General features: G+C 32.2%; 4 protein-coding genes across 11 annotated transcripts; 2 read left to right on the forward strand and 2 right to left on the reverse strand.

The window, feature by feature from the left end:
* Positions 1 to 38: 38 nt before the first annotated feature.
* Tsp29Fa (Tetraspanin 29Fa) lies at positions 39 to 4,980 on the reverse strand. Of its 6 annotated transcripts, none has more exons than XM_081977325.1 (6): positions 4,672 to 4,980; positions 3,678 to 3,866; positions 2,675 to 2,836; positions 2,415 to 2,541; positions 516 to 715; positions 39 to 453 (listed from the first exon to the last, which is right to left on the reverse strand). In XM_081977325.1, the coding sequence occupies exons 1-6, from the start codon at positions 4,735 to 4,737 to the stop codon at positions 388 to 390; spliced, it is 810 nt and encodes a 269-aa protein (XP_081833451.1). In that variant the 5' UTR covers positions 4,738 to 4,980; the 3' UTR covers positions 39 to 387. The 6 variants fall into 6 exon arrangements, with proteins under 6 accessions (XP_081833451.1, XP_081833449.1, XP_081833450.1 ...); XM_081977323.1 differs by having other exon boundaries at positions 516 to 724; XM_081977324.1 differs by having other exon boundaries at positions 2,409 to 2,541.
* A 321-nt stretch (positions 4,981 to 5,301) lies between these two features.
* Positions 5,302 to 6,422, forward strand: LOC145727632 (uncharacterized). 2 transcript variants are annotated; one of them, XM_081977327.1, is made up of 4 exons: positions 5,302 to 5,548; positions 5,669 to 5,938; positions 5,992 to 6,157; positions 6,218 to 6,422. In XM_081977327.1, the coding sequence occupies exons 1-4, from the start codon at positions 5,497 to 5,499 to the stop codon at positions 6,369 to 6,371; spliced, it is 642 nt and encodes a 213-aa protein (XP_081833453.1). In that variant the 5' UTR covers positions 5,302 to 5,496; the 3' UTR covers positions 6,372 to 6,422. The 2 variants fall into 2 exon arrangements, with proteins under 2 accessions (XP_081833453.1, XP_081833452.1); XM_081977326.1 differs by having other exon boundaries at positions 5,303 to 5,548; positions 5,685 to 5,938.
* On the reverse strand, positions 6,413 to 16,679 carry Ttd14 (TRPL translocation defect 14). 2 transcript variants are annotated; one of them, XM_081977315.1, is made up of 11 exons: positions 16,304 to 16,678; positions 15,435 to 15,502; positions 15,335 to 15,372; positions 15,241 to 15,278; positions 12,639 to 12,767; positions 12,284 to 12,420; positions 11,263 to 11,480; positions 11,090 to 11,205; positions 9,313 to 9,523; positions 8,040 to 8,224; positions 6,413 to 7,490 (listed from the first exon to the last, which is right to left on the reverse strand). In XM_081977315.1, the coding sequence occupies exons 1-11, from the start codon at positions 16,356 to 16,358 to the stop codon at positions 7,342 to 7,344; spliced, it is 1,344 nt and encodes a 447-aa protein (XP_081833441.1). In that variant the 5' UTR covers positions 16,359 to 16,678; the 3' UTR covers positions 6,413 to 7,341. The 2 variants fall into 2 exon arrangements, with proteins under 2 accessions (XP_081833441.1, XP_081833442.1); XM_081977316.1 differs by lacking the exon at positions 6,413 to 7,490 and adding an exon at positions 7,849 to 7,989 and having other exon boundaries at positions 16,304 to 16,679.
* Positions 8,580 to 9,302, forward strand: LOC145727634 (uncharacterized). The gene is made up of 2 exons (XM_081977328.1): positions 8,580 to 8,882; positions 8,933 to 9,302. Exons 1-2 carry the CDS (start codon positions 8,592 to 8,594, stop codon positions 9,188 to 9,190), a joined length of 549 nt encoding a protein of 182 aa, XP_081833454.1. The 5' UTR covers positions 8,580 to 8,591; the 3' UTR covers positions 9,191 to 9,302.
* Positions 16,680 to 16,817: the final 138 nt, after the last annotated feature.

A 16,817-nucleotide genomic window follows, 5' to 3' on the forward strand; every position in this document is an offset into this window, starting at 1 on the left:
TGGTGTGTAGTTTATGCGACTAAAATACCATCATCATATGTGTCTAATAGTTTTTATTAAAACTACAAAATAAAGGTCACAAACTTAACAACCTATTTCCTACTCATAAGTTATTTACATAACAACAGGAACGTAAATACGAATTTAGTACCTTTAGGTAAGTACAAGTTGGACGAATTATTTAAATTGGGACGTTATCTACTACCTGAACTGTTAAGCTGATGAAAACAATTTTAATATATTACAAGTCAAATATAGGTTAAATGAATACATAGACTGTTTAATTAAATGCAGAATAATACTTAAAGTGACCCAGAAAAAGCCAGAAATACTCCTATATACATACATTCTAATATGGCTGTTAACAAATATTGCTTCAGATATATGTTATGTGCTGTAATATCCATTCTTTAGCTGCCTGACCAAATGACAGGAGAAAGCTATACCCAAAATCTGTATAAAATTTTTCTTGTTAGTCATATACAAAAACTACATTGAACGTCTAATATTTTTACCTGCAAAACGGCCAAACCTAAAGCGCAACCTCCAATTTGGACTGCATGTTTTTTAATATAATCTCCAAAAGCGGATTTACAACCGATTTCGTAGGGACTAGTCGTACTGGACTGTGGAGTTGTGCTCACTATCTCTGTATCTAAAGGTACAATAATATTTCTTCTTCGTCTCTTCCCTTGCGCATCACTGTTGTCAGTTCCTGAAATATCTACCCCAAAAAAAAAAAACAATTATTGATGCGGGGGATGAAATTCGTTGTAAAATGTTATTTCAACTCCGATTGGCGGAGATTCAATCCATTCTCAGATGAATCAATAATAGCTCAGTAAAATTAACAGCTCTAGGTATATTCAAATTTTAAGGTTTGTCTTTCTCAAATTGTCTTTTTTCCATTTCTTAATTGACTAAGATGATTTTTACCTAGAATATGTTTAAATAGTTTGAAAAACAACATTAACTGAGCCCAAATAAAGTTACGTGATCTGTACAAAAAGTAGAGTGCGCACCAGTATGGTACACATGGTAGTTAAGACTGTAATATTTCTATAAACAATTTGATTGAAATGGAGCACAATTTGCTTGAATATAGCTTAGAGAATCGTGGCATTCAGTTTGTTCCATACCGTGCTTTATTATAGCTACCACAGCCGGGACAGTGATTTTTGTTGGGTGATTTTTAAAACCTTGCTATTTCTAAACGAAACGACAGATTTTGATGGGGTTTAGACTATCATTGAGCTTAATTTATTGGCTCCTGGTTGATTGAAAAAACTCTGACTTAAATGCACCGCCTCTTGACTATACAGGGTGGAAAAGAGGCGGGTGTAAAGAAGTGAAATTTTCAAATAGTCCCCAATTAATCAATAATTTTTTTGGGTTTGTTTTAACATGTTGCTTAGGTCAATATTTCGGGAAATTTCTGGCAGTTCTCCAATTAACATCCTGTGACTCAAGAAATATCGATTTATCCAAAAAATGCGACGTAGCAGTGATCAATCTCGAATTAAGGCAATATAGCTTTGAACTGTCATTTTAAGTCACGTGTAGGTCCCATATTATGTGTTGCATACAGTGTGATAGAACTATACAGGGTGTTTAGAGACAGTTAAAGTGATTGTCTCTAGCCACCCTGTATGGTCTTATTGGTCATGGGGTTGTTTTAAAAATTATGTAACAGATAATATGGGATCTTCACCCAACTAAAATGCCACATAAAAAGCTGCTGCCATAACTTAATTCAAGCTTGAGCACTGTAATATTTTTTTCGGATAAATCAATATTTCTTGTGACATGGGAAGTTAACTGTAAAACGCCCAAAAACGTCCCGAGATATTGACCTAAAAAACACTTATTGACCTAAAAAAAAATTGGTCAATTGGGACTATTTGAAAATTTCACTTTTTTGCACGCACTTCTTTCAAACCAAGACCAATGACAGTCCAAACCGCATTAAAATCTGTTCATTGGTTTCGAAATGGCGAGGTTTTAAAAATGACCCAAAAAAATCACTGTCCCGGTTGACGTGGAGAGCAGTTTATTATAATATCCCATTATTGGGTGTCTGAAATGTTGTTGTTCACTTATTCACTTTTTTTACTAACTAACCGTTTTAGTAGTTATTGGCCAATTATTAGTTATGAACATGATAATTTACTGAAACGTATGTTAATAATGAATATCTTATCTTATCCCGCTTTTTCAAATTTTAACCCACCGACTATATTTTTAGAGCTCATTTAAAAATCGACATATTTAAAATTGAATTGTACCGTTCGATTTTGTAGTCGGTGAATCACTTGATGCTGTGGTAGTGACTGTGGTAGTGACTGTGGTAGATGCGGGTGTGGTGGCTGCAGTTGTGACGACTGTGGATGTTTCAGTTGAATTCGTACTTAAACCTTGAAAGCTGTTGCAATAAAAGGAGCCGACAGTTCCACTCTTTCTAGGACAACAGGACAGCGGCAAATCGTGGTTGCTCAATATTCCATTCCAGTCTGTGTAGTTGTCCACACCGCAACATTCAAACTGAAAATCAAATAAAATTTTATAGGAAATACAGTACAAAATTGAACATTTTGAAAGTCATACGAATTTTAGTTTTGAGAATTGAGTTTTTGATTGTGATTGACCAAGAATATGTTTTCTTCGTAATACTTACGGTTTCTTGAACTAAGTCCCACACGTAATGGGTGTTGTTGTAGTCTTTCAAATCTCGTCTCAAAGTCGTGTCCAGATAGTCGTACGTGTTGTCCCTCAAAACATAGCCAGCGATTCCGCATGCGAATTCAAAGATAAAGATAATGCACAAGAAGATGGAAAACTGTAAATTATCGTTAAAATTCAATAAATGCAAAAGATTTTCTGATTACTTTATAACTAGCCTATTATTCTATTTCATCCATTATTCACATAACAATTTCAAATTATTTTATACAATATATTTCAAATTATAAAAATCTAAAATCTGACACCAACATTTATCAGTTACATTTTTTTAAATAAAGGTACTTAATACACAGTATCAAATAAAGGTACATAATACAATCAAGATAATAACAATAATCGTCGGTAATTCAACAATTTAACAGCAACATTTCAAAAACAATAGAATCCAGCAAATAATGATTAATATTCTGAATGATATCAAGTGCGTTCATTTGGTTATTTAAAATTATACTCAAATAAACTGCAATAACTTATGTTTTACATAAAAATTTTTGTTTAACATTTGTCCAGGGTGTCCAGTGACTCAAGTCTAATAATAAAGGGTCATAAAAGTTGGTCCCAGACTTTTGTTATCTAATCGCAGGTCTAACTTTTGACACTTTTGTGAAAAACCCCATCATAATTTTTCTTGATAATAGTATTGCACACAACCTTTGAACTTAATTTTTTTAATTCCTTAATCACCGTCTCCCTATTTTAGGTGCATTCTGCCACACTAAATATCATGACCATGACTAATTTAATTAGATTAAAATAAATAAAGTAAAAGTAGCTTTCATTGCAACTAAAAATTGAAAACTGCTTAATTTGTCATGCTGAATGAAGCAACAACATTGAATTGGCTTGAAATGCATTTTAGTAATATTTATGAGTTTTGCTTATGAATACCATAATCCTACCAAGAAGACAGTCTTTATTACGTGAATGATACTTACTATTCCAAGCAAAATCCAACTTTCTTTAATGGCACCACAGCATCCAAAAAATGAAACCATGAATATAAATGCCCCAGTAGCAATTAACATATTGGGAAGTGAAAAATATTTAGTGTCCAAAAAGTCTGCATATTCTGTGTAGACGGTTTTCACAGCTGTACCCACTGCTATAATTATGATGCCAGAAATCTGAAAGTAATAAAAATACTATTTTAATACTTTTTTATTTCCAGTGCTAAATTTCAGGTCAAAGTTTTATTAAAAAATATTTCAGCCTAACTATCTGAATGTTAATTATCAGAATGTATCAATAATGATTTTAATTATAGTAGCATTTGCCAATAAACTACCGATAAAACATGCATATATTTTAGCTTCTATTTTAAGATATTCAATGTTGATTGTATTCAATGCTGACCAGAATATTTTAGGGAGCAATAAAGGAAATACCATTTTTAATTTATGATTTGTTTTATGTGATGTGTAACAGAACATTTTAGACCTGGAGTCTAAGTTTAACTTTTTATTCAGGTGACTAATTCAGAAATTACTTGTCCTCCAGTTAAATTAAAAACACCAAAAACCGGAAACTTTATTATGCTAGTGGTGTCTTTATTTTCGAACCTGTCTGGGACAGGTAGATTATTTAAGGTTAACAAAATTGACCCTGTTGTTGGTATTTTTTTTCAATTGGATTATAACAATCGATTAAAACCATGCAAAACCTATAGGAGAATACCTTCTATAACTTTGGCAAAACATGTGTACCTCCAGGGCCCAGGGCCAGGAGTAAACATTTACCTACACAAAATATTTGAGATAAGAAAATCAGTCTTAAACTAAACACAAAATACAATATAATAAAGTTTACAGTTAACTAGTGAAGTAAATAATACTTATATACAAATACAATAATTTTCCATGACACCTGTTGAACATGCCTGATAACAGAGTACAGGAAAATAGTATGAAATATGTGGCAATATTAACTTACCACAAATATGAGATTGAAACCAAACATCAAATATTTTATCATCTTGGAACTACAGGACAAATTCATCTTGGCTGTTGGTGTACCGATTCTTCAATAAGAAAAACTTTACCAGCACTTTATTAATTTTACTTTTTATAAGCGCTCATGAACAAGGTTTTGCCACCAGATGCGTAAACTAATTATGTTATCTCGGTTAACGTCTGTTTGTGATAAGAGATAAAAGACGCGCACTATTTGTTTAATCTTATCTGGATTTGAGTGTACCTGGACGTTTTTGTTGATCGCACCTTATCACAAGCCAAACCCTCAAAACACTGAACTATGTAAAAATTAGGTTAATTAAAGCTTCATTGTAAACTAGGCAACCATTTATACAGTAAATGCAACAAATTCGTAGGCGTAGACGCAGTTGGGTAACAACAAAAATTGTTTGGATCCTTGGAACTGAAATGTGAAGATGCAAAGTGCTGACTAAATAGGAATTTATAAAATAAATTTAACCGTAATAATTACAATAGACTTTATTTTTGTGAAGAGCTTGCTTATAAAAATTTGTGAAATATGAAATCCAGTGGAATTAAGTTGAACGCCACTGAGTTATACCACATGACATAATGTCAAATGCCATCGTGTGTCATCATCACATCACTGTCTTCACTCTTGGGTGTCCTCATTATTTATTTTCCTATTTAGAAAAATAATAAATAAATTTAATAAAACACTGGCTTTTTATTATTCTTTAAATATGTCATTTAACTAATTTTTCAAGCGTGTTTTCCTAAATTAAAAAAAACTGTTAAGTAGGTATGTCTTTAGTAGCTGATTATGAAAGTGACTCTGAAACTGAAAACTCCCCTAACCCAGAAGAAACAATCATGTAAGTAGAAGTTACTATTTATATACTTTTTACCTCTTTAAACTGAATTACTATTAAATAAAAAAAATAGTGTCCCTGTTTGACCTGTTGGCTCAATACACTTAGTAAAAAATCGGTCAGCTGTCATACTTTTCAGTAAAACAGAATTCAAAAAAGAACCTGAACCATCCTCAGGAGAGTCAGACAATGACAATGTTGAAGACAAAAAACTCCCTACTGCAGCATTTAGTAAACTGCCAGCACCCACTTTTAATGTGGGAGAGAGCAATAGCCAAAGTGGATCTGGTTTGGTTTTTGCCAATCCATTTTTGGTGGAAGAGCATGCCAAAGAAGCTATCTTGGAGAAACATGTAAAAATGATCAACACCAAAAATGTTGCTGTTATCAATGGTAGTTGTCCAGTACAGATATGGGGAATGAATTTAAAATTATTTGGGTTTTAGGTAAGAAAATATGTTGGAATTACAGAAAAGGCAGATGCAGGTTTGGACATAACTGCAAGTTTGCTCATGACTCAGATCTGCAAAAGTCTAAAGAACAACTGAATGCTGAACTGCATGTTGCAAGGTCAAATAGTGTAGTTTGTCAATCAGATGGTCTAAATCCAAGGTATTTATTCAATGTTTCTGTGAACCATACAACTTATTTGTTGTGGTCAATGACTTTCAGGACATCACAGCAACCTGAAGTACTTGAAGACAACAAGAACTTGGAACTAGCATCTAACACCAACTCAAAAAAACGAAAAAGACCGGGTTTAACACCAGGTTTAGTACCTGGAAAACGAGTTATGAAGCAATATTTAAGTAACAAAACTAGTTAGAATTTTTTTTGTACATGATTTTGATGAAAAAAATACAAAAACCCAGCACTACTTGTTTTTATTTTAAGTATCTTTTACAAGAAAATGTAATAATTTCATCAACCAGACAACACCATGAAGTTTTAAAATGTACAACTGAATTCAACTGCATTAAAAACCTTTTTACCTACAGAACTAGGAAAAACACTTGACTATTATATTTTATGTCTAAGAGTAGTTAAGTTTCTAGCAGCACCAAATGAATGTAACTGATTAACAAATTATTAAAAATTGAACATAGGTATGTTGAGGCTTTTTTATATAATTTAACAATCTTACGTAATAAAAATCACAGCTTATAGCAAGACAGGTGCTCTTTCAGGCTTGAAATAGCAAAAGAAACGTACAGATTGGTGACAAGTAGAAATTACGCATGGCAAATGTTATACAATAATTTAGTTCTCACCTATCAAAATCACAGTACAATATTAAAAAAATAGGTTTTTTTTGCATAAAGGTTCAGTAACAAAAAAAAGTTATATTACTCAAAATGGATTGCAGGAGATACACAAGTTTAATAAAATATCACCTCTCTAATAATAACATTTTTGGAATCAAAGTGAGTAGTATCAAACTAGTACACTAATTCAAGACATTCATATAGTGTCTATTAGGACAGCTACATTTTTAAGTGTATACCATAAAGGATCAAAATAAATTAAATAGATGAGTTGCTCAACACTCACTATTAAATTGTAGAACAGAAAAAAGAATAATAATTGTCTTGGTCAAAGTCACAAAATAAAAAAATAAAAACAATACAAGTAGTATTATTAAAATACTATACAAAATACCTATTACGATCAATTTTTTGGTTTTAACGCTACTCCGAAGTTTCAACTACAGAATAAACTTCAGCTTAACCTTCTATAGATTAAAAAAATGACCGTTAGCAATTAATTTAAAATAAATTATCACACAGGTCACATATTTAAGCCTTGCCATTGACAACATTTGAACTTATACCGTTGATGATAGAATGACCGTTTAACTTGGCTGGTTGTTTGCATTCTAAGTTCGAATTGTCGGCATGACCGTTTGCTTTGGTTTGGGGCCCATGACCGTCACTATCTTCAGGACCTGAAAACAACCAAAAATGTACATTTATTTTACTATAAGATTAAATTAATAGTTTTTATGGGAGTTGTTACCTTTCTTCCCCCTGTTAACTTTTAATCTTTCTTCACTTTGTTTTACTGTTTGTTTTTCTCTTTATTATCTTCATACGTTTTTCATAGCACTAAAGTATAACTGTAATATTAAGGGTAAAAAGTTTACTGAAAAAGTACCAGATTTGTTAAATTTTTAAAAATGTTTGTAAGTAGAGTACTAATCAAATTATATGGTATTTACAATAAGCAGCTTAAAAATAACTTAAGCTTTATAAAAAAAATTATCTTGTTTATTTTTTATGATTTTTAAAAATTAAACTCTTCAATATTGGAAACACTTTAAATTAAGATAAGACATAAAAAAAACATTTACGTCAACGTTAAACTAACACTTTCCATCTTCAGGCCTCAATCAACTTTAAAATGAGTTACACCTCCAGTAAACCACATCTTCGTTTTCTTGACACCTTCCGTTATGCTATTTATTAAATTAGTTTATACGCTTTGAATAACTTACCGATAAAGTTGGTGTGTAAGTATTTCTTGGAAGTTTTCCAGTCCTCCCGTAACGACAGATTGTACATGGAATAATCCGGATTGCCTGTAACTTCTCTTTCTATGTTTAAGAATGTTGGGAGGGTCTTGCGTAGGCTTTCGTCGTCGACCGCCGAGTATGTTTCAATAAGAATCAACCCTCTGCATCTGAAATTTTTTTGTCACAAGATACATAAAAATAGTTGAAAACAAAAATTTTGGTCGTAGTAGCACCTCCAGTATTATTATCATCTCTATGATACTTGCGGTAGTAAGATAGGCAAAGTTGGCCATGAACCTTGAAATGACGCGGCTGCCATTTTGAAATTCTAGACGCTTCTGCTGTTTTTTTGACATTCAATTAGTTATCAATCAATCCTACAAGATGGGTTCCTCTTCGCTTTCAATTTTTGTCAATTTTCTAATAAATAACACCACAAACATAACTAAGCATTTCGAGTATTCTGTTTCGACCCAGTGCCTTTGGATTTGCGGTATTGTTTTACTGTATGGTGGTTTAATATTAGTTATAAAAATGGTTCACCGCATCTTACTAACATACTTGGAGAGTGCAAGTTTTTCGGAACTGTATAAAGCTACAGAACGCGATGATGTAATCACAATTATGAGAATATTGAACCAGCACCCGGATTATGTGAACAAGTTCAAAAAGCCCGAAGGTTACACTCCGTTTATGGTGGCATGTGCTAAAGCTAATACCCAAATAGTAAAGTACATGCTGACAAAGGGGGCTAATGTTTCTATGAAGTCGAAAAATAATGAGACACCCTTTCATTTGGCTGTATTTTTCTGTATAATGCATAAAGTGAGTATAATTCTAGTTTTTCCAAACAGATTTGTTGAGACCTTTTTCAGCATTACAAAAATGCTACTTGTATCAGAGAACTGTACTACGCCGGGGCAAACATTGACGAACCAGGCAGAAACAACGCTACTGCCCTACAAATGGCCGCAATTTTCGGTCATGTGCCCTTAATTAAATGGTTACTCTTAAAGAACGCCAACATCAAAGTGCAGCCGGATCCTTATTTATTGGCCCTGTGCCAAGGACATCTTGATGCCGCTAATTTTATAGCCAGAACGAAAACAGTCAAAAGCATAGAATACAAATAAGACTAGTGATAATGTTAATTTAAGATTGGTCACGAAAAACAGCTGTTTTTTCACATGTAAACTTTAACCTATTTTTAAGTTTAACTCTAATAAATTTGAAGATTAATTGAGAGTAAGCTTACCTTGGATGACTGGGCTGCTCGTAAATGTCCAGCTGGAAATACTGATTGTTGAAAATGAAGCACCGCCTTTTCTTATAAATGGTAAAGTGCGAATTGTCCTTTTGGGTCAGCAAGTTAATGTAGTCACGGTGATTTATCTGTGTTTTAACTTCGATTACTTGACCTCCTGGTTGATTTTGACGTCGCACTGTATGAATGTAGCTGTAGTAACCTAAAATAAAAAAATCAATTTTCCATGTTTACATAAAACAAAATGTATGTGTAATTTTTTGTGCAAGTTTTATACTACGTTGATTAGATGTTTGTAATGAATTGATTTGTTAAATAAATATAAGTATTCTCTTAAAACAGTATCAAATTTTATAGTGAATTTCTGAGAACTTTTGGTAACAGAGGTGACTTCAGTGAAAATACATTTATCTTTAAGGATAAAGAATAAACTACTTCTTGATTATTTTTAAACCCAAACAGTTATTCATTTACATTGCAATGGCAAATTTCAGTTTGGCACACTTTGCTGCCAGAAATTAACACATAAATTCCTTAAACTAGGTTGTTGCAATGCAAGAATTAACTTTTCTGCACTTTAAAAATATCAACCTACTTAAACCTGTAAAAATATCACGGCCTTATAACAAAAAATAACTTCCTTATTCCTATCTTGAGATTTCCTAAATTACCAGTGTTATAAAAACAAATCAATAATGTCGCAAATGACTTGACACTAAACTAAATTGCTTTGTTATTGCGTGAATGTGACAAAAAAGCGTTATTATGGAGCAACTAAAAATCAAAGTGAATAAAAAGCAATACAAATCATAATGTCGGTTAACTGGACATGTTGCAATGTTGAAGAAAAGCAAACTGAACGGTCAATGTCGCGCGTATACTAATATCAGATTTGCATGATTTGTATGGCTGTTTGTTTTATTTTTCTTTTCAATTCAAACCACACAAGCTTACCTTGTTCGAGATCTCTGTTATAGGAATAAAATGTGATAATTTAGATTGATGCAAACGAGTTTTTAACCACCAGTTCTGTTGTTTTTGTAGTAGTGCCAAATAATGATTATTTTGTGCTAAATCTTTTAAGATAGCAAATTGAACACCATTTCAAAATGTAGAAACTCTGGATAGAAAATTAAACAGAAATTCTAGCCAACTTATACACATGTTACGTCATGTTTCATTCGTATACGTAACTGTTAATTTCCATCATTGTAACGTTCGTCTTTCATAAAATGACAAGTCATGAAAATGCCAACATGTTTATATTGTTGTATGTAACTTCTATTGTCGCAAGTTAAACATTTTTTTAGAGGTCAAAAAAATAACTTAATTATTTACCATTTAACTAACTAGGCTAAAGCGTTGGTTGCAAATTTTTCTTAAATGCTTAGGATAACACTTTGTAACAAAATAACAACAGGCACAAAAAAACATAATTGTATCAATCTATGTCGCCGTCATCTCAGTATTTAACAATTAAAACACCTATTTAAACAACAACAGTTATATTGTTTCTCATATAATATTAATATATTATGTGGTGAAGTGTGCTATTTTCACATTGGCGGCGTTATTTACATAAGTACTAAACCAGTGATGAACATTAACAAAATAGAACAAAGCCAAATGAAAAATAAGTACTCAAACAAAATCAACACTACTGAAACAAGATTGATCAAAAAATTTGGTAGCAAAAGGTGTTTTGAAAAAAAATTATCCTAAAAAGTAATTTAAAGATAACGGATCTGAAAGTATTTTCTTTTCTCACCTTTTTGGCCGCGTTTTCTTAGCCTGACTTGGTTTGGAGAGTTTGATTGCAGATAGTTATGCACAACTTCGAAGTCTTGGAACGGGGGAAACACGGAATCATCCGGCAACGGACCACTAGAACAGAAACACCTCTCAGTATACAGAGCGATCAAATTACTATTGTCAACATACCGGACGAGAAACTTGTGTTTCTTCGAATTGGTTTGCAATCTGTCACCTGTATCAAGACCAATTTTGTGACAGACCGATCCAATCATTCTACGGATTTTTCCCTCAAAATCGGTGCTGTTGTCGATAACGTCAAAGTAGGGGTGTCCAACCCACGCGGCCGCAGCCTTGGTATCCAGTTCCCTGGCTAGTTCCACACCTTCGGACCGGCAAGAATGGTCCTAAGCAACAAAAACATAAATTAATCACGTAACTAATGGAACAAAGCCAAACGTTTAGAACTTGACTACCATAGTAAAAGCGAGTTAGTAATGTTAGTATTAAATTATAGGTTATTTAATGTTGTAAGTCTGGCAACTCGACCCTGGATATTTCTGGTTGTTACACGATAAAATAATGATTTGACTACACAGTCAGTGGAGAAATTCAAATACTTCAACACAGTACAGTAATATTATACAGGATGAGTCAGGGTTAAACAGCCAAATTTATACCATGTCTTGAGAATTGGATTTTAAGCAGGAAGTTGTGTCCGAAAATGCGTTATTACCGAGATACAGAGGGTGATAGTTTCAGATTTTTTAAAGGTTTTATTACATAACTTCATCGGTGGCATACTACATACAAACAAGTATGGGAAGATAAAATGAGCATTGACCTATGAAAAAGTATCACCCTGTACATTTTCACTACAATTGTGGAGATCATCCTAAAGAGTAGTGTATGTAGAAAAATTAATCTTTCTATGTCAAGAATGAATGAAGTTATGTTATAAAATCTAAAACTTTATCACCCTGTATCTCAGTACTAACGCATTTTCGGACACAACTTTCTGCTTAAAATCCAATTCTCTAGGTTTGGCCGTTTAACCCTGACTCAGCCGGTAAAACAAAATTCCAACACCAGTAAACAAAGCAAAAACCACATGTAAACTACGTCAATTCAGATTGGAAATTCCAGCATTAACTATACTTTCTATATATTTCTAGCATTTTTTACGCACTGTAATCAATTAAAATCTCACCTCTGTCGTGTAATAATCTTCGGCCCCCTTGGCAGCCGACACCATGTGGATGATCTGATTATACCTGTTGTCTCTCAGCTCGATGTTGTTCCAGCTATTGTTTGACATTATACTCTCCCACATTTCTTTAGACACAACTGAAATTGAAACAATGTTTGCAATTTCACTGCAAATTTGTCGTTATTTATTTGTCCTGGAAATAAGCAAATTAAACACATCTTAGATAAACTCGGAATTATTTTGATTCGATAATTATAAAACAAATTGCAGTTCCTACAAAAAACACTGCCAAAAAGAAAATTACAAAACGTTAGTGGTTTTCTCTTTAGGGATGCATATAATTTGAATGACTTACAAGCTGAAGCGTCCATAGCTCCTCTGTCGCAGATAATGAGACAGTTTCTTCTACAAGTTCTGCCCAGTTCGAAGAACGTATCTTCGATTTGAAGCATCGTCTTAAGCAAATTTTCTTGAAAGGTAACGCCTAAAGAAAATCATATTTATCAATAAAAAAAATTACTTAAGTTTTGTTTATTGTTTATTGAAAATCAATGGGCCTAAAATATTTAGTCAAAGATATTGCTACTAATCACGCGAAATAACCGGAATTTTCTAGAACAGCTTAATGTTCATGAAGTTTGATTATTGTAATGTTTATTTACCAAAGTTGCGATGCCTCCTGTCTGGGTGTCAATTAATTTTATAAATTTAAATTTTATCAAATATGGTCAAGGTCTTTAATTAGAGTATTAACCTTTCTGATTTCAGATTGAGTTAAATTAATGAAATGTCAGAAATGAATTGGTTAAATGCGTAATGTTTTTCTGTTGGTTAAATGGGAATGATTTGTCAAAATACCTACATAATACAGCATGTGTATTGAAATTGTCAGTAAACTAAAACATAGATTATAGATCACTACTTTAATTATGAACGCAGCCATTTTCTATTATAAATGATTGGCCCTTAAAAGCTAATTTGTATCCCAAAACATCTGCAAACACTTAGTAAAATGTGACTTGAATAATTTGCAATAAGTGTCCAATCTTTGATTAGTTGCTTGAAAATGAATGTCAGTTAATCCTCCCTATTGCTGGGTTAATGGCTTCCTAGCCTGTAATGAATCTATAAACTTTCCTGTCTAGTCTGTTACATGTTTTGTTTCCAATTCAGTATCACGCAACTATTAATTAATACTATTCTATAATTTTATGAAAACTAAATTACATTAGTTATGTCAGGAGAGGACATTAAAATGTCATTCAGAGTTATTTTGCTGCAATGAAAGTGTTCCCAGACATTTAATGCTCACTTAACCTTTCTTGAAGTAACAACCTGTCCTGCCTGAAGATGATTGATTGGTATGGTACACACATTTAAAAATAAGCAAATTGTATTTTTACTTTTTGGCCAAAAATTGAGGCCGAAAATCGTTGACCGCAAAGATCAAAGTCTAAACCACTCCCTAGATTTAGATGTTTGCAGAATCATTGCAAATCTAATATGCAATGTAAAAGAAAAAACGTCTGCAGATTATTTGCTACATAAAAATAAAAACAAAGATACAGCAGAAATTAGTTTAGTATCAGTTGTTAAGTGATGGGTTAAACAAATACAGCAGATGTTGTCATGCAATTTAAACCCAGTCATTGAACAAGTGCAAAGTTTGAGAAATACAATGACATCCCTACCAAATGAATCAAAATAGTACATCAGTCACCAAACAAATTATTCAGATTCAACAATACTAAAACATTGGCATAAAAACACAAAACATTACACTCCAATCATCAGAGGGCATTTTAATTTAAAAAAATCTGAGTTTACAAGAGTATTATAATATCGCAAACAACTCAGACATAATAAACATTACTTAATAGTTTATTTTTATTTCATTGGCATAATATGTTGATTGTGACTAAACTGCTGATTTTTAGTGACCTATACTCAAAGTAAACGTTATGGTAATTAAATCAAATATAATAAGAATAGAAGCACGTGGATGAAAAAGTGCTAGCTATAATAGTTTCCTGCCTTGGTTAGGCATAACTGCTATTGCATTTGACAGCAAAACATTTCAAACGGACTAGTAGAGCATAAAACGTTTAATAACACGTCTTAAACAACTTGCACAGATATTTTTGGATATCATTCACAAATACAAAGTCATGTACACCAGATATCATTTGGCTAGGACGGGAACAACAAAAAACTGAGTGCAAAGAAATTTTGGCACACAAATCAAGTCACAATAGTGTGTTTCCTGTCAGGCCCTCATTCTTATTTTAGAAAAATCATTTATATTTAGGTCAGAAATATGGTCCTACTATGGTTTAAACCATACGTTTTGCAGACAAAACATACTCTCAAAGCAATGCCTAAACTAAAGAAATCATCAGTTAGACATTTCAAATGTTGTATATTTTGGTTAAAATAATTATCACTTTTCAAGTCTAAAAACGTAATAATTGCTAAAACCACGCGGTTTGTATATCTAGAATGGTAGATTAGGTGCCTAAAAATAAACAATTTTTATTTTCCTGCCAAAAATTACACTAAACATGTAGAAGGCTTACAACTGTAAACAGGTCATATGTGTTCTCATTATAACTTCTCTAAGTTTTAGGAAATGTTTCTTTAATATAAAATGAGATAAATCAATCCAATAATAAAGTGGCAACTAAATTGATTTTTAAAAGGTTAGTTGGTGATGCAATAGAAAAAGTCTATTTTTAAAATAGAATGTGGAATCCTCAAAAGTTAATAATACTATTTAACTGTTTGTTGTACAAACTAACACCAACTAAAGGGATTTATATTTATGTAACTGACACTAACCAGACTTGATGGTAATAATTGGCTTTCTGACCTAATGAAAATATGGGATTTTAAATGTTTTGCAGCATTGGTGTTGCCCTTATAATTTGATTTTTAAGTGCAGAATTGAGCCCACTCACCCTCTTCATCACTGAGATCACTGAATTTGACACCTCCACTGAAATAAAAATAGATTGGTTTAAAAGTTCAAGGTTTTTTAACTGCACAACTTACCTAAGCAATACTGAAGCAGTTTCTGGTACCCGATACACCTACATAACAACAAAATTCATTTTTTACAAATATCCCAATTTCATTACACAATAAATCATACCTTCCACCCTAGATTTTCAAAGAATGTGCATATTCTTGCTTGACCAGTGGTCTTTCCTCCGCAAGGACCTAAAAAATTGTACTTTTGGAAATTTGATAGTATAATGTAAAATTGGTTCCCCACCCAGTTGATTACACATTCACAGGACATTCTAGTAACTAGTTAATGTAGGTAATTGTATAATATAATATTGAAATCTCTAGGTATATTTTCTTAATTATGCATCAGAAGTATAATTATAATAACCTTCATTTATAAAAGTGTTTGTGTACTAGTACTATTTAATACATTAAGTTGGAATGGTGCTTAGTGCCTATAAAGAAAAACCAAGAGAATAAAAAAAAATGATAATTGTTTTATCTTCATTATTATTTAGTATTCATAGTTTTTTGAAAAGCTGTATGATAAAATTACGATCATAATTGGTTAATTAATTGCTATTGTCAGTGTGGAAATCTAATCATAAATTTAAAGTGCTTTGATATGTTTTTAAAACTTTTAGCTTTCGTTTTCAATAGGGAAAACTATTCTTTTATGAAAATCATTAATAAAATATACTACACTACACTTAATTTCTTTTGTGGTAACATTTCTCTCATTTTTTGCTTTAATAGCACATAGTATTATTGAATACTGAAGAACATAGGTAAATTTAATCATCAACTACAATTTCTACAAATTGAAACTATTGTTAAATCCTTCCTCCTCCCGTAAATTTAATAAATGTTTGCTAGTATTAGTGATGTAAATAGTAAAACTGACAAAAATCAATAATACAGAGGATGACAACAAAGGACTGAAATGTCCTTATTCCTTCTCTACAGTCCCTTAAATTAATAATTCCCCAAGGATTTTAAGCATAAACTCACCTCCAGTTAAAACTAACCGATACGCGATGGTTTTCTTCTCCTCCGGCTTCTCCATTTTTATAAAATTTAGGGAAAATCTGTTGCAAATCCCCAAAAGTAAAACGCACTAAATAGATGAAGGTTATGAACGACGAACACCCAAAATCACGAAAAAGATACTGTGGAAAACGACGTTTGAGTAAAAATGAATGTGCAAAACCGAAAGCAAATGATGGTGAATTAAAACAAATAAGCGGGACACATGATCAACGTAAACTAAATGAGTTTTTCCATGATTTTATAGTTAAAGGTTGCTTGAGAGCACGTTCGCACCGATTGCGCTTAAATCGCACGCGGCGGATGTTCTTTGAGAAAGACGAGCTACTAAAATTTCTCGAATAGTCGAATTGTCATTCCACGATTCGAGACTGCCATTCTGCCAATCGATGAATCGCGGCATTGCCACTGTTACGCAAAAGACAAAATTTAAACCTAAAGTGAATGTTTCCATCTCGTTTTTTTTTCGTTATTTCTT

This window comes from Ips typographus, linkage group LG4, assembly GCF_016097725.1.
Source record: "Ips typographus isolate SLU linkage group LG4, UJ_Ityp_2.0, whole genome shotgun sequence".
NCBI lineage: Eukaryota > Metazoa > Arthropoda > Insecta > Coleoptera > Curculionidae > Ips > Ips typographus.